The sequence below is a fragment of the Patagioenas fasciata genome, chromosome 12 (assembly GCF_037038585.1).
Source record: "Patagioenas fasciata isolate bPatFas1 chromosome 12, bPatFas1.hap1, whole genome shotgun sequence".
NCBI classification, from domain to species: domain Eukaryota; kingdom Metazoa; phylum Chordata; class Aves; order Columbiformes; family Columbidae; genus Patagioenas; species Patagioenas fasciata.
In genome coordinates this window covers 11,455,864-11,482,067 of record NC_092531.1, presented here as the reverse complement: position 1 = coordinate 11,482,067, position 26,204 = coordinate 11,455,864, and the positions used below count along the sequence as shown (strand labels likewise).

The following is a 26,204-nucleotide window of genomic DNA, read 5'->3' as shown; positions in this document are numbered from 1 at the left end:
AAATGCAATTGAATTATCTTCTGAACTAGACACTACCTCAGTCAGAAGGGCCAGAGCAGTGAAATGCACACGTGCAAATACCCAACTCTTCTCTCCAGCTGGCATAACAAAAAATGTTTTGTACCTACTAGCACTCCTGACAATTGCCAAGAACTGGAACAGTTATAAGACAGCTAAGTTAAAACATCAGATTGTGATATCTCTGCAGAAAAACAGCACTGTATCTCATGAGAATCAAATGCTGAAGTGAAAAGAATCATAACTGCTTCTTATTTTGCTACATAGCTTTAATTCCTTGCACTGAAAAACTGGAGCTAATGGATATTCCTAAGCTGTTTCGAATTTCAAGTGGAATTTCTCAAGAATTTTGGATGCTGTGCACAGTGAAGTTCAATACTGTAACTCAAAACACACAGATCTGTGAGCCACAAAGCACTGCTGGGTCCCCTAGCTCAGGCATCCATTCCTCTGGCTCAAGGTCTGTCACCCCACTCTCTGGAGGCCTTTTGAACCTCGCGTCTGATTTCAGGCAAGTCTGACAAAGGTGTTGAAATCTCAGACACAGTAACACGTGAACAAATGCTGACGACAGGATAGACGAGAAATGTAAAATAGTTTTTCCCCGCTGAAAAGCAGGTTCCAGTACGAGCCCCCAGCGATCTGGAACGCCAGGCCAGCAGCGGGTGCCCAGTTTGGAACCAGGGCTGGGACACTAGGTAGATCTAAACAGGGCGCTGGCACCTAGAGCGACCAGCGGTTATTATGGGTGGGAGATGATTGGCTTTGATTAATTCAGTTGCCGTTACAGTAGGGATACAGGAGCTTTGATTAAGTCAGTTGCCGTTACAGTAGGGATACAGGAGCTTTGATTAAGTCAGTTGCCGTTACAGTAGGGATACAGGAGCTCTGATTAAGTCAGTTGCCGTTACAGTAAGGATACATGCCACAAGCTAAATCAGACAGACAGACTTAGTTCCACTGTCTATGTTCAGCCCTGAAAAGATGTTCAATTCTTCACCTACCCTCTCTTCCAATAAAAGCTGACAACAGCACAGTAAACCTCCATCTTCAGCTTAAAACAACATTAATTTACTACAGATCCGTCCAAGTATTTGGCTCTTGGCAAAGAAAAATACTATGTGCACTAGTGAAAGGTTGTCTGCATCCACCTGAGAACACTCTGCCAGAAGATGAATTCCTGGCACAATAAGTTGGGTGATCAGAGGAAATACAGCAAGTCAATTCAGCATCGCTATCTATTTTCTCATACATTATTTTCTGGCTATAAGGGCTCGGGGCAGTCTCACACACGTTATTGTTTGTGTTGGTCTGCACATTTAAACATCTAAAAGATGCTCTGGGACTGAACTGATTTGATATTTATTTGGCAAAGCTATCAAACCATGTGAAGCACACAACTGATACCTGGAGTTAAGCCCAGAAACATAGTCATGACAAAAATGGAAATAATCTCATTTTAATGATGATTTTTATAGGGCCAAGAACAATGAAAAATGACTGAATTATTTAATGAAAAGCATCATAGGATTATCACAAATATAAATCATTTCAGTGTATCACTTCTCATTCTGTCATTGTTCTTTATTCCCAAGCTAACCTACAAAGCTAATGAAACAAACATTTTCCCTGATGAAACTTTTCCATAGAAACATGGAAAAAAAATCATTAATTCGAAAGTTGTGGGTCTATCCCCAGATCACTAAGTAAGTCTGGCTGATTAATGGCAGTATTTTGTCTGCAGCATAGATAAAACAGTGGAGTGCAGATTCTGAAGAGATAATAGAGGAAAATGAGTAAAGCATTACTAGTACAAGCCACATAATTATTTTGCCATTAGGAACTAAATAAAGTTTTTCCAAGCATATGTGGGAAAGAATTTAAATAACAAGAAAGCTGGTTTTTTTTTCCTCGTTTTACCCAGAAGTTCTTTTCTCCCATCCACACTGTGCAAGTAGATCTCTTGTAAACTGCTCTGCAGACAGCTGTTAGTATTTCTCGAGTTTGATTTCTAGACCTTCTGCTTCCAGTCCCATAGGTCTCCTGATGAGGACACCGAGCAAAGACTGTTACACACGTACCCTAATGCACGCCCAGATTTTCCAGAGGAGCTCGGGGAATCTCAGTAGCAACAACAGGCCAAGTTCATGCTCCTAAACCATGAAATATGACCACAATGAACTAATCATGCTGAACATTACATATTCAACATTTCAGAAGCAATTTGCTTACTTCTTCCTTACAATTCCACCTTAGAAAATAAAAATCCTTGCCTTTATGTCTTTGATTAACTCAGATTAAAGTTTTATAAGCTCTATCTTCTCCCTTTAATGGAATTTCTCAAGTATCACCTATTCAGAACTATAAAAAGTTATAAGCTATAGCCCTAATTTTTGTTTAAACTAAAAATTATATAATCCACAATCTATTTTTTCTGCATTTCAGACATCATTTTTCACACCGTTTAGGATTGAAGCCCTGAGGAGAAACACTTTGCACTATTTCTATGCACATCGTATTCCACTGCACAAGTACCTCAGAGAGCCCATCCCATTCCCTCATACACTATCAGAGCAAACCATCACTTCTTGGTGGTTAAGCTGTTTATCTGCATACACTGCAATACATAAATGCCTTGTGGTGTGATTCTGCAAACAAATCTGAATTCAAGTGCCATTCTGGGATCGAGCGCCACTCCAGCACATTGGCCCATAGTCTAGAATCCTGCTGGCAACAGGAGGAGATGGCCAGAGTGGCTGGAACTGTCTTGGTCAACGATCATGCTGTTTCAAGGAGCCACTGCCAGCGCAAAGCCCGACTGCACTCTCCTCCACAATGGCTCGCCAGGGTACAAGCACGCTGGTGGTTTGCTTTCCAGCGGGAAAGGGCATGGCTTAGGAGAAACTCCGCTGCACTGCACTGTAAATTCTGCTGAGCAATCCTCTTTCCTTCTTCCCTCCTCCAGTATAGGAGTCAAGGGTCTGAGATCTTCTGCTCAGGCTGAGCTCTGCCTGCACAGCGCTGAACATCATTTCTCAGGCGACCCTTCGTAGCACGGAGGTCCCTGGCACAGCACTCCTCAGTTTCAAGAGGAAAAGACTTCACCCAACACATCCACTCCAACTGCAGCTTTTTTATGCTTCATAGCACTGATTTCAATAGTTAATCATGTGAGCACTAGTTCAATAGCTACCCTGCTACCATACTACTAATATTAATGATAAAGCATCACTGAAAATTTGTTGACAACCAGGAACTATAAGCTCAAGTAAACTAAAATAACCTTTTTAAAACAGTAGTTTTCTTTATGGCTCTTACATCTCCAACTAAGCTCGTTGTGTGGCCTTCATTTAGTTTCAACTGCTAAACTGGAAGCATATTATGGATCTTCCAACTCACCTCTTATTCCTGACCAATACAGAAATGGTGTAATTACTGACCAAAAAATGAACAACACTTTTTTTTGGAGAGAAGAAAGCCAAAGAGGGTCAAATACATAAACTTAGGAGAGGCTCTAGGATCCTTTAGAAGATAGGCATGTGGTGTGCAACTGCTTTATATACCGCACAGCACGACTGGTAGTAATAGCCCACGTTCACAGAGCTTGTATGGTTATTATATAATATAAAGCCACTGAATTTGAGAAACAGTCATTCAATAAAGCTATTGAGTCACCTACATTTAAAAAAATGCACAAAATAAGTCTAAACAATTTAAGTGAATCAAAGAAGTCTATATCAGATATTATTATTACCAATTCAAGTAAACAGCAAACCACAGATCCTTTGATGACTTTTGGTAGATATATAAATCCAGGTTAAAATTCTCCCTAGCATCTTAAAGAATGCATTGGTAGAGCGAGTTTTTGTTTGAATGGGTTTTGGCATTTCCCATTATAGTCACTTTCAATTAACGTCTTCTTTACTTTCTCTACTCCTTTTGTTTCTTTCCTATTTACTCATTTTTTTTTTCAATACTAGCTTACAAAAAAAAAATCTAAACTCAAACACAAGCCCTGCCCACCTCATCCAAAGAAACCATAACCAGCTGATTCAACATCATCTCTTTCACTCAAGCCAATAAAGTCGTTGCATACATCTGCACTGACAGTCTCTTCTGCTCGAAAAAGCAAAACCACAACCCAAAATCACATCAAGCAACCAAACAAAGCCAAGGTAAAAAAACCCACAGTAATACCACAAACCACTGTAACATAAATAACGTACTAGCTGAGCAACACACACAGCCAAAAAGCAGCAAATACTGTTCTCTGAACAGTGAAGTTCTCTGAAGCTCAGAGTCACTGCCCATGATGAGCTGATGGAGTCTTCTTTTTTTCTCAAAGGAGTTCTTCAATACTCTTCTCAAATACATGATGTAAATACACTGTTTCTTCCCACTTCTAAATGCATTGTGAAGAGAAAGGCTGCAAGCCTTTAGTAGACGTTTTTTCAGTTATTACATTCCAGAAAAGATGGATGCTAGGTGCCCCATGAAAACGGAGCTCCATGTCAGTCACTCTGGGACACAGACTGTCACCACCCTGGAGCAGGGCAGGAAGCACAGCACTTTACCCAGCAACTGAAGCTGCAAACAGCACAAGATCTTTAACCCACCCATCAATGATCAATAATGGTTTCCAACACTTCCTCAGACAGGATAGGATATTAAAGCAGCAGAAACAGGACAACACACAATTGGATTAAATTTCTAGAGAATTAAGATGATCTATACTACTGCTCCAAAGCTGTAGCCTCTGTGTTGGTGGCTGCATACATACATGCACACATACAGGTCTGGGAGTCGCCAACATGTTCACGTTAACACCCCTTTCAAAGACAAGAACTATCGCTGCACTCTGAGCTGTCCACAAACCCCCTCAGGGTCACCCTGGCTGCCAAAGACCAAAAAAACCCAACGTTAGTGCAACCTCAGCTTTATGTAACATACCAAACATAATAGACTGATAATTTATTCAAGAGCTCTTCTTCCATCTCTTAGGTTCATTTCTGTTTACACTAAATAGGAAGATACCATAAGTCTGATACTGTGAAGGTAACATTTCTCATTTAAACTGCAGACTGAAAGACCATTCATAGTCTTCAGTATGACATATTTATCTGTCTTCTTTTAATCAATCCCTGTTCCAGTGTTTCCAAGCTGACAGCCTACTTAACTAACAATTAGTTACTTCTAAACTAAATATCACCTTCACATTATTTAAGGACCATAACTCCTATGGAAAATATCTGACCATGAACTGACAATGTGAACTAAATATGAAAGATTGTTCTGGGCAATATTGATCTGTGTATATTCCAAGTCCAGTGAGTTTCAACGCTGCATATTTTTCAGTTATAATCTCAACAAAAATCCTCCCAGTAACTTCAGTGATTAAGAGCATTTCCTGATTAACTTCAGAGAAGACAGAAACAAACCCCACCCTAAATACCAAAACACATATTGGTTCCCTTTACAATGACTTACTGTCAGATAGAGTTTAGGATAACGGTCACTTGAGAGAGAAAAGAATTTTTGGTAATTCAGTGGAGAGATAAAGTATTTTCCATTTTCATACCAGGATAGATCCACAAACACAGATGACTTTATTTTGTTTTGCCTTTCTTTCCCATTCGTTTCATGTGTCTTTCTCTTGACTCTGTCTCACACAAAATCTATTCCATGTGTTTGCAAGTGTATCTTCATTATAGGTATTATTACCACTATTATTACTAAGTTTTAAAGCTCTTTATTCAAATCAGGTGTTACTACATATTGCTTTACTTCCCAGTCAAAGAGCCAGGTTGTTCAGCTGGCTGCAGCAGCGCCGTTGCAATGAAATCAATGGCACCATTGTAATTCCGGGGCTGCTGAGGATCTGCCCCTGCTTGTTTGAACAGCAGCTTTGTTACATCCACAAGCACGTAGGCATAGGAGTCTGCCCAAAGTTCAAAAGCATTTTTAATATTTGTGCACTTCTTTTCAAACACTTTTAAAGTTATTTGGGCAGTAGAAAAAACACTTTATCCAGCTAGGCTCCAAAAGTGTTTAACACAGTTAATTGCAGTAGGGGTGCTTAATGGGCATTTTCAGGCTGCTCCTTATCCTGTTCACAGGATCGTGAGGATCCAATTAATTAATGTCAGAAAAACACTTTGAAGATAAGAAGCACTTTCTGTGACAATTTTCTGAAAGAACCAAGGAGCTTTTGTTCCAACAGCCAAATTCTAGATGGAGGCATGAAATACAAACCCATACGCCAGCGGATTTCAGCAGAAAACATCAGTGAGAGAAGGTGAAGGGAGGGCAGCCTTGCACAGCAAGAACTTTTGGTCACTGTTCCCACCTTCCCTCTGGAACTATTTACCATGCTGAATAGATTTTAAGCGCTAAACAGCTGCACTGCTATCTATTATTAACTTTACAAGGCAGTGTCTTGACATACTTTTGGAAAATCTTAACGCTCTGTTGAAGTCTGGGAGCCTTTCAAAGAATGAGAAATGTAGGCAGCTCCACTTGTACACTTAGGCACTATGTATGCAAAGCCATTCACAACACGAAAGGTCTGGCCCCTTACTGCATTCCCCCAGAAGGTCAGTTCTAGGATTTTTCATATACTGATCTGTAGTCTATGAAAGCCAGATCATCATGACAGTCAAGAGGTCAAAAATAAATATTTAACTTGAATCCACTATTATTGCTGCTGGGGATGCAGATATGCACCCTCACTTTCATCTCTGTTTTGAAACCAAATACTTTGCAAAAGATCAGTATAATTTATCTGATGCGCAACATGCTCTGTCACTGTATTCCTTTGTTTAACTGCACAGTACTCTCAGTTTTGCATTCTTACCTTGCAGCCTAACAGATAACTTATTAACACTTTAATACTAAGGAGAGTTGAGGGTCTCTAAGCTTCTTTAGAGTACTCCTCAGCACCTGCAGAATTAAGGCCAATGGAGATACATCTAACTAATTCTGAAGCAAAGCTGGATTCCAACATGCCTGGTTTTGCTTGGACTTCGGAGGAATCCTGACCATATTACTATTATTTTCTTCTTAAAAGAACTGATGAAGCTAATGGACTGAAAAAAGCCTTCATTAGTTTACTTCCAGAGAAGTGTTAAATTGCTATTGCTCCATCTGCATTGGTGATGATGTTGAAATAAAACACAAATTATTACATCCTATTCCGCACTTGCTGTTTCTTCCTCCTGAATCTTTAGAGACATGGTGGGAACAAAACTCTTCCATTTGATTTCACCTTTGCTTCAAAAGTATATGCAGTAGAGACCGAGATGCTAGAGACACAGCACGCATTCTAAACCGAAAACCAACAGAGAACAGTGGATTTTAAGATTCCTTATTTGCTTTGTTTCTCAGTTTAACTTTCAACTTGAGCCAAAAATATCTAACTCAGGAACACGACTCCAGCAGGACAGAGTATCACTCATCCTAAGGCATCAGACTCACCTGATTCTCAGTAAATACAAGATAATGTTCATCTTCCAACGTGCCTACAGAAAGTCATACTGCTGTTTTCTTAAACGTGTGAATCGCCGAAATAATTATCTGGTTTTATTTTTACAACAACACTGTGTTCTACTTGTTACCATGCTCATTTCACAGTCTGTTAACTGAAGACAAATAAAGGCAAAGAACAAAGATGCAAGCTGCACCATCCTAAATAGCTTGTGAAAACACTACTTCTGTTTGTTGTATGGTCATCAGATGTACTTCTCCCTGGGTTCTGGGTAAACACCTCTCCTGACTCAATCATCACATGCAAAGACCCACCAACAGCACACTGTAATTTAAGGTTAATCCAAAGACACTTCCCATGGAATTTCCCATGTTTCTCTTTTTAAATTAAATTACCTACTAGGTTCATGGCAACATACTACATTACAAATACATGACACTTCTTCACAAACGATCAAAATGGAACAAAATCCTGTATTTTCTTTGCAGTTATCCAGAATGTATCTCCTGCATCACTGCTCGCAATTGAGCCCACACTAAGAGGCATGGGCAAGGAACCCTCTTTTTCATTCATAAACCAGTAAACATTTGCTTATAAACAACTGACAAACTTCGCAGTTTCAATGCACAGTATCTCTCCCTCTGATAGAGATAACTGCTGGTAGTTAACAATAAGCTAAGTTTGTTGCTTATTAGGACTGTACGAACAGTTTCTAAACAACTGATGAAGAACTGTTTTGAACTAGAGACTCAAAAGCTTTACGAATAAGCTATGAGGTGTTATTATAAGAGACATGGGATATAGGAAAAATTAATTTCTCACTGTATCAATAGATATACAGTCTGAAGAAACCTCTAAGTTCCTAAGATTACATGCTTTTGATGTTGGAAAGTTAGACTCTCTTAACACAAATTTAAGACTGCAGCATGCTCTCAGTCTTGTTTTTTTTTTTATTAGCAGAAGACAACTGAAGAAAGGTGGTGTCTGTTTATAATGTAAATTTAAGCTCAAATCAAGCCCCATAGCTTGGCCTTCCTCTACAATAATTAGGCTTCTGAAGGAAAGAAAAAGTATTTTGTAAGGACAACAGGAAAATCAGAGGGAACTATAATTCTGCATATATTAATATACAGCAACCTCCCCTAGCTCTGCCAGATGCTTAAGGAAAAAATCAATCCCCCCAGTCCCTGGAATATTAACCTAAAAGAGAATGATGAAGTGTTATGACAGAAATTCAACAGTAAACTTATAATTCCACTTACTGAGGAATCTTTATTCTGCAGTCTGACTGAACATCTGCAGACACATTACACACTAAGACATTGTTGCCTTAGGTCCTTACAAGCAATTTACAAGACAAATGACGGGGCCTCTTTTTGCCAATAAAAATATATCTCTTTCCCAAGTTTTCCAAAGCTCTGGTATTGCTTATCATTTAAATGTTCCCATGCTTTGGTTAGAGTCCTCCTGCTCAACAAACAGCCCTGCTCCTGGCCCTCCCTGAGGTTTACCTCCCATAATTCCAGAGGAACTATTACACAGAATTCTTATTTTAAGTTACACTCAGATGTTCCCTGCTCTGTACCAGCTCCAGATCAAGAGTTTGATAGGTGCGGAGGAAACAGCTGTAGCCTCCCGCCACAGCACTCACGTACGCCAGCTGACAGCACGCTGGCTCTAAGCTCCGTGTTATCTTCAGCAGACGTGCCGGTGTAGGTGGCTGAGATGGGCTGAAGTATTAACCTCTTAATGCAGATTAGCTGCAGCTGGACTATCATGCCCTTAATAAATCCCTTTTTTAGCATTTTGTGTTTACTGGTGGTCAACAGACATTCAGTTTTTCTATCTGGGGGTCCCTAAGCCATGTGTAGATTAGCAGTGTGAGCTGGTAACCTTTGCCAAGTAGCTCACTGAAACCAAGTTCATGTTCTCACAGCAGGCACTCACCTGACCCAGCCACACTACCAAAGTTTTCAGAATCACAAAAATCTGACTATAACACAAACATATAAAAGAAACGGCGCCACAACCATGGGGTAACTACTGCGCCATGGGTACAGATACAAAAGGAAGATTGGATCCATAAGGCTTCTAAGCAACCAAATTTTTCTGACACGAAGTGTTTGAAGTAATATTCAATAGAAAACAAGACACTGGGCAGGTTAAGAAATAAAGGATAAAGTTTAATCTCCCTTGACTAACTTAATCACGCAGTCTATAAATCAAGTTTTAAATCCCCATATATACTGTGTTTAAGAAAAGACTTGGATTTCTTATGGAATTTAATGCTGCAATATAAAAAATATTCTCTGCAGATGAAATCTCTTTATTGGATCCAACCATGAAGCCACTAATCATGTAGAATTTCTACTGGGTGATTATTTTACTAAAAGAAATTTCTGAAAGGCTAAGAAACAAAAATGTTGAAACTGAGAAGTTCAAAGGGAAATAAGAGAAGCAACAGAAAAAACCCAATAAAAATATGTTTCTTTTACAGAATCAGACAAAGATGTAAGAACATGTTCTATCTGACTAGATCAGGGGATGCTTAAGGAACAAAGAAAGGGTTTTTTGCTATCCAAAAGAGAATTTTGCTCAGAATAAAATAAGATTAGGGAATCAAAGAATGCTGTACAGAAATACCTATGACAATTGAAACCAGGTTCCCAACCGTTTTTTCTTGAGTTTTGTTGTGTAGCATCTGAACAGCTATTTAAATTAGTAACAACCTCTCCTCTTGGCAAGCAAAGGAAGAGATGTGTCTTCATGTGATTTGGGAATTTGCCTATGCATAGTTTATGAATTTGGACTGATACTACTAATTCTTTATGTATAGCTAAGTCAGAGTACAAAACTCATTTTGAATTAAAATTTGTAAGAAGAGAAGTACTGTAAGGTAAGGTGACTACACCTTGATCATAACTTTAAAAAAGAAAATCCTTAGTCAAAGTAGTGTTTACTCCAGGTAGAAAACAACAGAGCAACAAATTACATGTGAGGGACTTTAATGAACTCGCAAAGCTAATGACTTCCAAGGAGTACGTGACTCTTCCAAAATGGTCTCTTGTTGGTCATCTTAGAGACGAAGAAAGAACAGAGGGAAAGTAGAATGTCAGTGGCATTAGTGACTGGAGAAGCCATGTTACTGAATGCTGGTCAGTGCCGTAAAGTGTGTGCATCACAAGATACTCGATTAACACACACTGTTCGGATAGACTTAGAGTTTTTAAGAAGCCTTGAACAAGCCATGCGTTGACAGTCTGAACACTGCGTGCTAAAAGCAGCATTAAAATCAGCATTTTCATGCAAACTACTTGATGGTTTGGCATCAACTGGATGACAAGAATAATCTAAAGCTTTGAGACCTAAGAAGTTCACATTAATTGGGTTCAGATTAATAAAACTGTTCAAACAGTCCTCTTTCATTTTTTAATGCATTTTCTTTGAATTTTGCATTCAAGTTCCTTGGTTCTGTCCATAACTGGAAACATAAGTATAATCAAAACACTGTGAGAAAGGCTGAAATTAAAGATTTTGGGGTCTGACAAGAAGCAGGAAACAGTGGAAATCTTGCAGAGTCAGTTCTCCAGAGGCTTCCAGGCCAAGGGGGTTTGCAAAGTTCTATAAGCAACCAGATTGCTGGGTGCTTTACAAGGCCAATCGAACAACCAGCCTTTCCAAGTGTCCTCTCACTATTTTGCATACTTCTCTTAATCCCTTTCCCTTCCTTTCAAAACAATCTTTCCATATTTCAAGAAGAGGAACAAAACTGTTCATTTAATACAGAACTTATGAAACAAGCACCTCAGTGAGACTCATTGCTCCTGGCTGTTGTTCAGATGATGTATTTTGCAGGGCACATCATCAAAGCAACAGCAGGCTTCAGCTAGGGCACTGCTGTTGTGATAGCTGCTTTTATAAGAACATCGCTTACAAACAAACAGTAAAAAAAATAATAACACCTCTGTCAAATGATGACAGAAGCAAGAAACACAGGAAAGGAAAACGTGATTTCTGTGATGTCCAAAACCGGTCATAACCACTGTCATCAATGAGCAGGTATGAGCCAAAAAAATAAAAAACCTAGGCAATGTGTGCTAGAAAAAAAATGTTTATATTCTTTAAGATGCATAAAGAAAAGAGGAAAAGGACCAAGAGGCTGTTTACCTGGAAAAACAGCAACAGGGAGAACTCTGCTTAAGATCCAGCCACCAGTCTCTCCTGGGTCAGGCACCCAGGTTTCTTGCTCAGCACCCACCATAGGGCTCTCTCTCAGCAGATCTCCCACAATCAGCAAGCAAAGAGAAACACCTTTAGAAGATGATAAGTGAAACCACTGATGGCAAGTGACATGCAGATGACAGATCTGTAAGACAGTGGTGGAAAGTTGTGATACATAAATTATCTCAGCATTTAAGGTTTAACCACATTCCTGAGGCCAGGGGAAAGACTATTTCCCATCACCCAGATGAGTAACACCGTCTGCCTTTTCTAAGATCTGCCATTTGATATACAAAAAAGAATAAACCAACTTTTGAGAAAGAATTTCTTTTGTATTTTTCAAAATGTGCCTGCAACCCCGCAGACCTATATATAGAATGTTAGATATTAGCTCACTGTTTAATGAAGCCAGAAGCGAAAAGGTCACCTTGGACTTCCCTATAATAAGATAACCTAGCCAGAAACCCTAAAGTGTAATTACTTAAGCAACAGCAGTACTGAAAAAATATATGGTCAGCAAAGAGTAACGTCCTAAATATATGCTGGTTCAACTACAGGTCATTAGACTAGGTAAGACTCCTGTGCAACTTCAATTCAGTGGAGCTGAATTCATTAACACCAGGGTTGAATTTCATCCAAAATCTTAACGTCAGGGGGTTTAGTAAGTGATCACCCTAGCCAAGTAATACATGTTGACTACAATATGATGAAAATGTATTCAGTGAAAGAAACTCTCCCTGCAGAAAATCAATTTGAAACTATTTTAAAGACAATAGTTCAAAGGATATGTAAATGTAGAGGTGTGGGCATGAAGAACCAGGCATCCTAGTGATGAACTTCAGGTAAGAAGTGTTAGAAGGACAGCTACTGCACATTTTTATCTGTCTTAGTATACTACCTCCTATTACTTTTCAACCCTTTTGCATTAGAATCAAACCTGTGACAGTCTTTATTTTCCTTGGTAACCTATCTACACATGCATTATCCTCAAAGACAGGCTGAACTTCAAAGGTCCAATCCTGATACCTATACCTTTCGTGAAGCTGTCTGACCACGCTTCTTCAGTTCAGGATTTTTCTGGTTTGGTTCTTTTAAACTCGATGATAAGCTCATACTGTTTTCAAAAATCATTGTCTTGTAAAGGCTTTTATAAGTGAAAGATCCTATACTCTCCCTGGCTTTGTGTGTCCTAGATGCTTATCTAGCACCACAACAGAAAAGGCCTTCAAATTCCAGAATGGACCAACTCACGTGACAACACACATGTAACTGGGGTCAGAAAGCATAAGCAGTAATCTCAGTTGTCCTGTAAACTAGCATTACCTTTTAGGAAGGAACAGCTTAATAAATAGAATATCATCAATAATGCAATTAGTATACAGAAGAAAGTACAAAGACTGTTAAATGTAACACAGTGAACACCTCATCCTAGCTATGACTTTTTCAATAGGGAAAAAACACACTCATTGTGACACGAATATGACACAGAAGGTAAGATCCAAACCCAGACTAACCCAAGCATTCTTGATACAATACGGTTCTAAGTTTTCTGTCTTCTCCACGCGTAAACCAGACACCTCATGCCTCTTCACCGTTGTCTTGAATCCTCCAAACACAATGTGTCAGCCACCCCAGCTGTGTTCAACGTAACTAATTATCATGACCCAAAATAAGAGTAGATTGTAGACCCTGACTCTACCGAAATTATAGTTTGCAGAAGACCATGAAATGCTCGAAAATCACCCACGTAAACAAGTTTTGACACAAACAACTAACCACAACACTGTACTTACATTTTGTCTTAAAGAAATGCAACCCATTGAAAGTCTCAGGCCAGCGTATGTAGTCTAAACATAAATTCTGAAGTGAATCTGTCAGCAATATGTATAATATTAACTCATGAGTGCTGGACTGGGTCGTTGCTAAAAAATGCATTTTTCTCTGATTAGACTCTGAGCATCTGTGCATAAAACAGCAGTCATGGAAAAACATTTTCCTGGATAGGTCAGCATTCAATACTTCAGTACTGAGGCTGTTTGCACATCCATGTTGAGAATGATGATTCTCTTAGTAGACCTGCGCTAGTTTTGAATTAAAACATGTCCATGCAGAGAGCAATTAATTATTAATTCAGATAATCAATACACCTACAACTAACCAACCAATGCTAACTAAAGTGACCTAAGTGAAGTGCAAAAAACCAGAATCTCCTCTGCTCATCAGATCTTTTCTAAAACTGACATAAAATTGAACTTGTTGAGGTGGCCAAAATTGGTTAAGCTTCTATTAATGTCAATTTTGTAGTCAGAAAACTTCTAACCAAAAGAAAAATCTGAAGCCCTGCAGGAAAAAACAGAGTGAAAACAAGGAGATAAGGCATGAAAGCAAATAAGCAGTTATCGATATTACCACATTACCATAGGAATGCTTGATTTTGCAAACATTTTCCAAAAAAATAAGTTGTTCCTCTTTCTATGTAGTATTTCCTGATTCTTCGGTATTTAGGAAATAACTAGGCAACAGATTTGCTAAGATTCCTAAACATAAAAAGCATAGTTTGGGAATATTATTCAAAATGTTCTGGTTGAGTTTACACAGAGATTCTAACTGCCTCTTCAGATATTAATAATTTACTCTGAAATTTCCTTATGGTTTGAATTTGCTGTGCTTAATTTCAGTTTATTTAAGAAGTGATTCTTTGAATCTTTTCTTCACAGTTTGGAGCACATCGTCGACTGTAGAAAGAAAGTTCTTTGTTGCTTAATTCCACCAGAGAACATGCAAGACAACCAAGGACAAAAGGTGAAAACCCCAGTTATTCTAATCCAGATACTGTAATTACATAGTTTATGAGTAATGCATTCAGTAAGCTATACATGTGAGAGAGATACTCCAAATCTAATGAACAAACTTGACACATATTGGGATGCACTCAATTAATAACATACACCATAGGAAACACAATGTTAAAAGTCCTTGTGGGGGTTTCACAAGTCCATCACAGTAAAAGAATCATAGAATTGTCTAGGTTGGAAAAGACCTTTAAGATCATCAAGTCCAACCATTACCTAACACTGTCAAGTCCACCACTAAACCATGTCCATAGGAACCCCATTTACGCATCTTCTAAACCCCTCCAGGGATGGTGACTCCACCACTGCCCCAGGCAGCCTGTTCCAATGCCTGACGACCCTTCCCAGGAACAATTTTTTCCTAATATCCAATCTAAACCTCCCCTGGTGCAACTTGAGGACATTTCCTCTCATCCTACTGTGTTACTTGAGAGAAGAGACCAACACCTTCCATGCTACAACCTCCTTTCAGGCAGTTGTAGACAGCAATAAAGTCTCCCCTCAGCCTCCTTTTCTCCAGGTTAAACAGCCCCAGTTCCCCCAGTCGCTCTTCCTCAGACTTGTGCTCCAGATTACCACTGGAGAGACCACAGAGCAGCACAGCTTTGGGTTGCAGCACTTCCTAAACTCTAATGAAAATATTGCAGATTTTGTTTCTGAATAGGTATGTAAGAATTGTCAGTAATGCACTGGTACCTCTCACTACTTGCCTGGCACAGCCACTGAACGCCACACCTGAGCACTGTACCACAAGTTTACTATAAGAAGATCCCTTGGATATGAAGTAACTGAGAAAATAGAAAACTCCCCTCCCCTGGCGTATTTGTGCATCTTCATTACAAGCCCTGAAAATTCAAAAACATATCCTCTCTTCTCCATATTATTATATAGTGTCTATTGTAACTTTTGTGCACAGAAACCCTTAATCTTATATAAATAAAAAAAAATCATTAGGAGCAATTTTTAAAAATGTATATTTTTATAGTCTATTAAAAATGGATATTTTAAAAGCCTAATGATGTAATTAGCACCACATGAAGGAAATCAGTGAGTTAATTCCTAATATATAAATGATAAAACTTTTAATATTATCACATGATATAGCAGTGCCTCTAATTATGTTTATCTTCTAAATTCTCTGTTCTAGCTCCTTCATTTGCTGTAAATCTGAATCTCTAAACTGATTTCAAAATGTTATTTTAAGCTCAAGAGCTGCTAACAATATCTCATCCTGAGACACACTGTTTGAATGTTATCTGCTGCACGGAACACTGAATCAAAATATTTTTTAAAGAATCTTTTCACAGCATCTTTAGTATCAGCCACTGTGGTTTTCATATGATGAATTCCTTAAATCCATATTCATGTTCAGGCAAATCAGTATTCAAAAGCATGCTATTAACATCTCTTGGACCTGGTTTAAAAAAATGTAAATCTTATTTTAATCACAAACACTGTATATTCGCATGTGCTAATAGAAGATGCTAGAATAGCAGAGTACCATTTTACAGAAAGCAGGGAAAATGGATTAGATCCAAGGATCTCCCTATGTCATTTAGTGACTGAAATAACTTAATTCCATGCAAACCACAACTGAAATACATAACACATTCCCTGAAGGAACTGTAAACAGCTTTACAATTAGCAATGAAATAAATTTCACTATATAACATCTTTGTAGTAAATAGCATGCAGGTAAGCCACAAAATGTTAAGAGAATTGCCAAAACTGTAATGTAGATACTTTCCTTCCATGAGCTACCTCATGAACCTCTCCTGCCTTCGCGGCCAGCAGCGTCCGGTCCTGCTTGCAGAACTGCACCTCAGTCAAATGACTCCAGACTCAGACACCTGCGCTACACAGAAACTGCTGCTTGACTTATGGGATGTCACCAGATTCTTTCCAAGTAGAATAAGTTCATTACACAGGGTAAGTGTATTTCAAAACTAATACATTTTCAACCGTTTTATCTTCCACTCCTGTATAAAGCTAAAATTTAATTCTTATTATCGATACCTTGCTCCTGTCATATTGTCTTGCTGTCAAGGCTATGGATATGGATAACAACAAGCTTCTTTGAATCATGTTCTCATGATTCAACATGCAAAAAGCACCTTCCAAATAATCACTTCAGATTCCTGTCATTTGACTTAAAAATTTTGCCATTATTCCAAATCCCAATCCTGAAGATGCTAAAGTATTTATACTCAAACCCACACGTTTTGCAGCTTAAGTGCTGCATTGTACTAGTCCCATTTAAGGTATTATGGTCCTACTTAGTTCAGAGGCAAGCTTCCTATTTCAGGGTATGAGAACTGGCCAGCTGATGATTACCAGTGGGATAAAAAGTATGTCTGTCTCTTTCTGTACAAGACCAGCACGTGACAGAAGTGCTTTGCCAATGGAAAAGTCTGTCCAGGGTCAGCAGTTCTGTTGCTGAAAGGTCTAACACATCAGCCAGTGAGAAAATATTGCTGAAACCTACTTGGAGAAGCAAGTAGTTCTGTACATACCTCAGGACTGTACAGCCTGTAGCATTGTTTACACTTTAGACACAGTCTAAACCTAAATTGTAATACATAGCTTTTGCTTCTTACTGTAAAAAAAATACTTGAGTAAATATACAGACTGATTATTACATTATTAATAGCTATTATTTAGCAGTCCCAAACTGGAGACTGCTTTCTTTCTGAATACACACACATGCACACAAGAAAAAATACAAGGTGTTTTGCGGGGAAGCTCCGATCTGCCTTATGGCTCTATTAGAGGTAGTTCATTTTGGCTCATTAAGAAACACCAGTTAAAGTCACAGGCCATTATCAATTTGACTGTTAAAAAGTTTTCCTTTCTCATGTTGACACTCTCCCCACTGAAAAGATCTTCAAGAAATAGAAAACCTAAAAGGATTTTTACCACATTGGCATGAGAGAGGAGGGGAGTGAGAATAAAACATTATGTTTATGCTATATGAAGTTTGTTCATTTGAAAACAGGAGAACAGTCAAAAAAACCCAAAAAACAACACCGCCAGCAAAAAAAAAAAAAACAAAACAACCAAACAAATAATGTTGTAGAAGGTTTTTCAGGTATACACAAATAAAATAGTATTGATCACTAGATGCACAAGAAATCTTGTCATTGTGGTGAGAAGTTAATTATAAAGTTACACGAACAACCAGTTAAACAACGACTGAAACAGTCTAATAATCTAAATATTCTGACTACTCAGATAATGACACATTCCAGAAATGTCATTGTTTCTGGAATTAAAACATTTCATATACCACTGCAGTGTTTTTTCTTTTAACAAAACTTCGTTGTTTTCAAGTAGCAAGAACTTAAAAATTAAGTCTGCAATCATTCCAGCTTGTGTGCTAAACCCAAAATGTCATACTTCAAATCAGTGAAACTTAATAAGCTACCATCGTATTCAGCATAATCATCAGAACCATGCTTCTATGCTTTTTATGAGGGTCGAAGGTTTTGCAGCAATGAGCAATAGATCACTACAAAATAGTTTACAAAAGCAGTACGGAGAAGCCTTCAAATGTCTGGATGACTTTCAGTTGAGTTTGAAACTTTTTGGGCAAGAAACCTCACATTCTTGCCTGCTTTTTTTCTAGAACCTCCTGATTTTACAGAAATAATTCCTTCTGGAAACATACTTTCCTGGTTGCTCATTTGCTTAGTGCCTTTGACAAAGCAGTGGAAAGGTGTGGAGCTTTGTAAAAACTATGTCACAAAACCACACAGAACTCAAGACAGTCTCCTGAACAGAGACAAGTAGGATAACTCGGATTCCCAGAAACATCTGCTGTCATCTTCTAATAAAAACTTAGTGACCTTGAGCTGACTTATGATTTTGCATTGAAGAAACCACAAAATGTGCAAACTGAAAGGAAAACCAAAAGCAACTTATAGTCCTTGCAACAAGAAGAATGCTGCTTACAGGCAGCTCTGATGGCTACAGCTGGATGATGACAGAACATGGACAGAACACGAACTTCAGTTTTGCAAAGCACTCAACCACATGCTTAAAGGAATGGCTGCTGGCTTGTTTCTCTTGTTGCTGCTGCAGCATAATTATGAGTTTAAGATTTTTTAAATTATTTTTGAAATTCAAGATTTCTGCTTATTACTATAAATATAGAGAAACCTGTAAATACCAGATCTGAGTTTTCAAGCTTCCCAGCTCTGCCAGTGTTACATGCTGTATAAAAATGTGCATGTCTACATACTGCTGCTTTATCAGTGAGAAACTTGTGACCACCAGTATGCCAAAAACCAACCTCCCAATTACAACTTCACTTGTTCAAGACATCGCTTGATAAATCTTTCTCTAGTTTCAGTTTTCTGATCTGTTAGAACATGTTCATTCCTGTCCTGGTACAACTCACCTGCCTCAATAAAGCAAGTTTGTTTTATAACAGTGTAAGCAGAGAGTCTGTAATTCTTCTAGCTGGAACGACAGCCTCAAGAATTCCCAACAGGGGAGGGAGCTGGTAAAATTAGCAAACTAAATCCATACCAGCAGCTTTAAAATGAAACATATGAAATGGATAAAAAGAAAAAAAAAAAAAAAAGAGATGATAGCATAAACCAAAAGCTCAGGGAATAAGGAGAGAAGAAATAGCATGGGAAAGAAAAGCTTTGCCACTTTCCCATACATGCCAACAGCCTCGTTATTTTTAAGCAAAAAATGTTTTCTGTCCAGCCCATTACAAGAATGTTCAAGTGGCTCAAGACATTTTCAAATAGTTCAGGGAATTTTTCTGCCAGCTGTTTTCAGATGCTGGCATGTAAATCTGACAGAAAAATTATATTCAGCTACATGATTTTATTTATTAGTAACACATCTACTTTCACTGTTCTGTCAAGTAAGCTGGACTCTCACCCATTTTCTATTGAATATACATGTATGGAAGCTCTTTACTTAGAATTACTGTTTTATTTCATCAGTAAACAAGTCAGTGTTGATGGATGCTATACAAACTATTCACATGAAAAAATGAATGCTGGTATACATAGATGTATATAATGTATCAAAAATGCATTTGGGTAAAACCAGGACACATTAGAACTGATAAGATCCTGCTACAGCACTTTGTTTTCTTGGACTGTGGGTAGCTTATTTCTGTTTTTTTGTCACTTTGAGTCACTTTTTTTTGTTAAATGTTGGAGTTTACAGGGTGTTTCAAAAAGATGGACCTAATTTGAAATCCCTCTGCTTTGAAATGTGGTCTAACTTTTTGAAACACTCTGTATATTACAGTTCAGACTGTTGCCCATAGAACTAGTTACAGAACTAGTTACAGCTCCAGCAGGAATTAAGGAGAAGATTTGTGACCTCTGAGAGAAGTTTAACAATGTAGGAAGTATATTCACCACGGTAGAACCAACTAAGAGGAAACACCAAAGCCAAGTCAGACAGACAGGGAAACAGATGGTAGCAGGTCTATGGTGTTTTCCATGCAAGATCAAGCCAAAATTATAAACTGCCAGTTAGTTCTGATCAAAACGTCTGTTTAATGATTCCCCCCGCCCCTTCTCCTCTCTTACTCTTGACATCTATTCCATGCTGCTTAGAAGGCCTTTCCTGGCATAACCCTCCCTTCCCCAGTTGTACTAGCACTCAAAGAATGCTTTATTCACTGCGGTGCAACTTACCCAAATAGTTGTTGCTCTTTGACATCTCAGTAATGTTGATTTTAGTAGCTCCTTCAGGAATTTCCACTATCTTGTGGTAGCCCAGATTTGTTAGTGTGTGTTTGAAAACTCCAGACACGACCTTGCAAGCAGTGTTGTCCCCTCCACATATTCCACACTTGTCAATCACCTTGTCTGAACCCAGATAGTCGTCACAGCCAATGCTCTGCAAAATAAAATAAGATTTCTTTTTCCAAGATCTTACAACTGCAGACTTCAGACATAACAACAAAGGACAGCATGACTTTCAGAGAACCTTCAATCCCAAAAAGATTTTGTGAATTAGCATTTCAGCAGTTTCTCCCTTGTTCTTCAGTATGCAAAAAGGCAATAAAACCCAGAGGGTTCACAGACTTGGGGATTTCAAGTTAGCCTACAGGTTTTTACAGACTGTCAGCAAAAATACAAATGCAGTAAAGAACACTAATGCACTGATCATTGCTGAATACAACCTCTTCAGCTGAAAAAAAAACCAACACAGAACCGTTAGCTGCTCGTCAGAAAAGAGGTGAGGAGCTGTAATTTTGTTGTGATTCAAAATGGGCTTCTTAGAAATGCAGTACTACTTTATATATAAAATGTTGTCTTAATCTCCTCTAAAATGGAGCACTGAGCCTGCTCTCACCAAGAGAGGTTTCTAAAAAGTCTTTCTACTGCACCAAGGCAGTTACTGCATCTAGGCAATCCTCCTGTTCACCGAGTAGCTAAATTTTCAGCCCACTCAGTAACACCCACTTGGACAGGACAGTTTAAAAAAATATAAAATAATTTAAAATAATGTAAATTAAAGGACAGAAAAAAATGTTACAAATTTCACACAAGTCAGAATAAAACCTTTCCAACTTACTGCACTTTTAAAGTGCACATACAGTAGAGACTACCTCCTCTTCTACAGAAATATTTCTGTTCATTGATCTTGCTGGTTTGTTTTTGTAGACTGTAGATAACATTTATGATGAACACTTATAATTTACCTATATGATTGACTGGCACAGGCAAGAAAGAACTTTTTGTTCTTATTCAGATAAGAATGAAATATTACATGAGCCAGCAGAACAGAATCTTATCACTTATTTTATGAAATGTAGTAATTTGATGGAAAATGTTCAAAATAAATGACAGAGTATTGTTCTACTATTTCAAATTGTCAAAAAACCTTGCAAATTCCCACAAAATTCTTGATGAAACAAACGGCTAATAATTTCTTTATGGCCTTTCCTGGAAGCAAGCATCCAAGTAAGAGGGGGAAGAGAAAGAGTATTTTGATACCACCAACTCGCATCATAGGGAGTGTCTTGAGCCTTGTCATCACTCTATTTCTTTCCTATTCTCAATATTAACTCTTGGTCCTTGCTGCGAAAAAATGTTCTAATGTGCAAGCCAGAGTCTGCTTAGTTCCAATACAAATATTTAACACCCAACATCTTTTTAATGACTATCCAAGAAACACAAATAAAAGCATCTAACTCATCACTGCCAGGATCATATGAAGCTTGACAGTGGTACCTGTTTGTAGTCAGGAAGCAAGAGGATGAAGAAGATTCCCCAGCACTCTTTGTTTCACAGTGCGATAACCTGATAACTACAAATCTGTCCATCCTGTCAAATCCAGTGTGAGCAAATTGTTGCGTGAGTTCAAAGAGATTTTGGACTCAAAGAGGAACACTTGGTTTAACATCTTGCTTTTGCGTTGCTTGGTAGACATCTTAAAATCATGTACAAGTTGTATTTTTGTGTTTTGCCTCAAAATGCATTTTCCTTGTTAGCAAAGTAATGCACTTGCTTAAATGCGGGAATTACACGTGTCACTATACCGAATCACAGAATATGATTTCAGACCTGCTAAAACAATTTGAAAAATGTGAGCGATCTAAATTTAAAACTGCTGTACCCAGTGACTGAGTAATCTCTGTGCTAGTCCTCCTGGAAGGATATTTTGCTGAGAGTATTTTAATTTTCTCTACCATATATTTTTTGGATGGAAATGTAGTGGTACTTAGCATCAGCCTGTGTTCTACAGTGACTTTCAGGAAATTTCCACTGCCAGCAAGTTGTTTTATGGAGGAAATCCTTTCAAGTATGAGGTGTTATACAATATGAATTGCTAGCATAAATGGTGGTCTCCATCATTACTGAGTCCAACACAAGCTAATACAATTTTCTTCCTCTTAGCAAATAAGAGTATAGAGAAAGTTGTGTTTTAGTCATTCAGATCATAACGGTGGAACGAGTGTGGGTCAGTCTGAACAGAACTGCTGTTCACAGAAGAAACACAACTGATCACTACAAAGGGGTTTCTTGTGGGGGGAATAAATAGCAAACCTGTTTTAAACTCCCACGTCTTTCTTAGTCAAATGTTAACTGACATATTAATAGAAAACAGCTGTCAATCTCTGGCTGTACTACTTGGAATTCTTCCCATATAGGGTAAAAGGAGCCTGTGTCACAAAAAGCGCCTGTAATGTTTAAATGCTCTTTCACAGAAACAACTGAGAAAGATACAAAGAATGAATTACTGGAGACAAGGACCTAATAATCTGAAACCACCCACCGACAATGAGGAAAAAGCCACAGAACCACAAGTACATAAGCAAGATAAATAGTAATACTATAAATAAATAACACAAGATAATTTATATAACAAAATAAGTACTATGTAAATGGTCTAGATTATGCAGAGTGCACTCCTGTATGCATTTTACTTACGAACAGAACAGTTATTTAGCAATAAATTAACATTTTGCAAAGAAAAATTAATTTTTCCTGGGGTGTTTGCTGAGGCTTCCATGGAAATGATGTGCTTTAAAGATGAATACTGCATAGGTTTCAGAAGAAAAGGCCAGTTATAACTAATATATTCTAGAAAACCTTGACATTTGCTTAATACAGTTTAAGCAGGCATATAAAAATGACTGTGTACTCTCTAATATTTCCAGATCCAGAACGGATACCACATAGCAAGCCTGTGTTCCACAGGAATCTCCATTTCTAACTGTATGAAGCACAGATTTCTAGTACTGACAGGTCATGACATACTGGATCAGACACCTACTCTGGTCCAGGACTCGGTACTTATGATATCCTGGGCCTTGGTCCAGAGTCATTTTGGGAAGATGAAAGAAACACCTTTCTGGCAAGCTGATTCTGTTTCCTTTCTGCTTTTAAACAGCTGCTTGAAGCTGTGCAGAGATCTGGAATGGTAGTCATCTTTGTAGAACCAGGCTGGTAAATGGAATTCACCCAAATTAACCAAAAATGCAGAATCCATGTAACTGTACTGAACAGATAATTCAGCTTTTTTTTTTTTTTTTCCCCCCTGTTATGGCTATAAATTTAAGAAATATCACCTTGCAATTTGGCTAACTTAAATTAATATAAAAATATGAACCAACTTCTAAATTCTCTCAGGATGTGGTATTCATTACATTTAAGCATATGCGTACACAGCAAACATAAATTCCCTTACCCCATTGCGTAATACACTGTGATACACCAGCAAGAAAAAATGAGGTTAAGAGTGATACAAACTGGAACCCACTGTGAGTTTTCCTTCCAATTCTTGCTGTGGAAACACAACTAAGTCTTAACTATGTCAACAGATACAAAGATCAGAAGTTTTGCTAGGTAAGCAGATAGGTCTGAGATCTCAGACTCTCTCTTTGTACAAGTCTGCAAGTTTGAGATGTAAAGTGGGTGCCAAATGAATTAACATCCAACTCAGCAGCCCAGTAAACTCTCACAGTGGTGAAAGGCAGCCTCAGTCAAAAGAACAATTCAGAGTTCTTTTTCATCATATAATACACATTTAAGGAATCCAAAAGCAGATACTGCTTTTCGAGCCAACTCACCTACAACATTCCTACTATGAATGTAAAATATTAGGAGTGTGAATAGGAGATGAATGAGAAGACAAAGGTAAATGCATTCTGCCCACCAAGTGGCTTTGGACAGGACTACTGCAGTTCCTTGGCTACCAATATGAAGAGGTCCAGAACACATCTGTCCCTTTGAACATTTTCTTGCAAAGTGTTGTTTCTTAGAAGAGGTACTTTTGACTTGCATTATCTACACATTTTCTGTATTGCTCAACTATTTTGCAAAGTGGTTCAAGAAACTCTATGTTACTAGTTAGCATAAAACACACTGCTCAAGAATTACAGCCAACTGCATGCCAAAATTAATTTAAATAAAAACTCTAGAGAGAAACAAGGGACAATCTGGATGAAATATTCAGTGGTGGACTTAATAGGGATTTCGGACTATGTATACAATAGAACAGGGCTGGTGCCAGGCATCTGAAAACATGAAGTGCTGATCCTAGAAATGGAAAACAGATGCTACAATTCCAGTACTAAATGATTCTATTAAAAATTGCAATTTATGTGGCAGAGTGGCATAAGTAATAAAACATGACATAACTTGCGTCTGTTGCTTTAGCTGCTTTGTATTATCAGGTAGGAAAGCCACAGCTCTGTGTTGCAGTGTATTATCACCATTAACTTCAAAAATCAGTTATACTGACAGATAGTTAGCTGTAAGTTATAATACGTAAGTAATTTGGACCCTAGGCATCCATGGGGCTGGAAGACAGAAAAATAAAAAGTTTAACAGAAGTCATGCGTAAGTCAAAAATTCTAAGAAAAGGGTCAGGGCCAGTTATGGATGTACCACAGCTGATCCAGCTGCTAACAAATGTGAGAAGAGGAATCAAGCAAGGTGCATGGCCTTAAACACCACTAAAGAAGTGGGTGGCAGAAGAATACCTGGCTACTGGTGGGACACCTGCTTTACCACTGTATATTATCAATAAATCCTAGTTCTACTGATTGCCGAGGCTACTGCTAATTAAGTTTTATATGCTACTGTCCTATGAAACACTGCTTCTTGGGACCACCATACCTGCTGTTCAGCTTAAGCAGTACTATAATACATCTCCAACTTGGTATCACTGAATTAGCCACCAAAAAACACGCACTCTTCCATCTGCTCTGTGGAATAAATAGAAGTACTGAGACTAACTATTAGCATTGTGGGTGATTTCTGGGGGTTAACTACAACAGATGATGTCTTTATGTTACTGCTTCTCCACTCCATGTTCTGACAAACTTGGTCCACGAGTCTTACAGCATAGTATAACGTAACAGTATCAGAACTACTAATACCTCCTTTCTCAAACTTCTGGTCATCCTTCCAAAGTAGTTTAAGATCCTTTGACAGTGAATCCAACAAAAACAATAAAACACCAAGACGATTAAAACTACCTTTGCTAGGAGATAATATCTTTTCAGTATTCTATTTTGCATTTAATTTTTTTCCTTTCTATGAAGTATCATATTGTTCAAAAAATATTTTGAATATATTAGGATTTAAGCTTTTGTTGTGGTTTAACCCCAGCTGGCAACTAAGCACCACACAGCCACCGCTCTTCCTCCCCACTGAGATGGGGGAGAGACTCAGAAGAGTAAAAGTGAGAAAACTCATAGGTTGAGGTAATGACAGTTTCATAGGTAAAGCAAAAGCTGCTCACACAAGTAAAGCAAAACAAGGGATTCATTCACCACTTCCCATGGGCAGGCAGGTGTTCAGCCATGTCACAGTAACATTGTTTTCTTCTTGCCATTTTTTTTTCCTGGATTATCTATTAAATGGTCTAAAAGGAATAAATAATGAGGCAGTAACACTACAATTCAAACTCTCCACAAAAATATTCTTGTCAGAATTCATTTAAACAAGCCATCTACAGAATTAATTCAGAATGATATGATTTTTCGAGAAGATATTTACTAGGACTCATTTAGGATTTTGCAAAATTTATATTTAAGGCTTCTCATTGACATTCAGATAAGGAAAACTGATTGAATGGGTTCTAACTAAATGTCTTTTTTAATTAGATATCACACACTCTGATCCAAATGTCAGGAG

General features: G+C 38.1%; 1 protein-coding gene across 4 annotated transcripts in view; it reads right to left on the bottom strand.

Annotated features, from left to right (window-relative positions):
- The window catches only part of THSD4 (thrombospondin type 1 domain containing 4), a 270,932-nt gene that overhangs the window by 36,273 nt on the left and 208,455 nt on the right, over window positions 1-26,204 (bottom strand). For all 4 annotated transcript variants that reach the window (XM_071813860.1, XM_065847274.2, XM_071813861.1 and 1 more), the window contains exon 8: window positions 20,244-20,448. In XM_071813860.1, coding sequence (XP_071669961.1) covers window positions 20,244-20,448 — 205 coding nt within the window. The remainder of the gene's footprint in view (window positions 1-20,243; window positions 20,449-26,204) is intronic.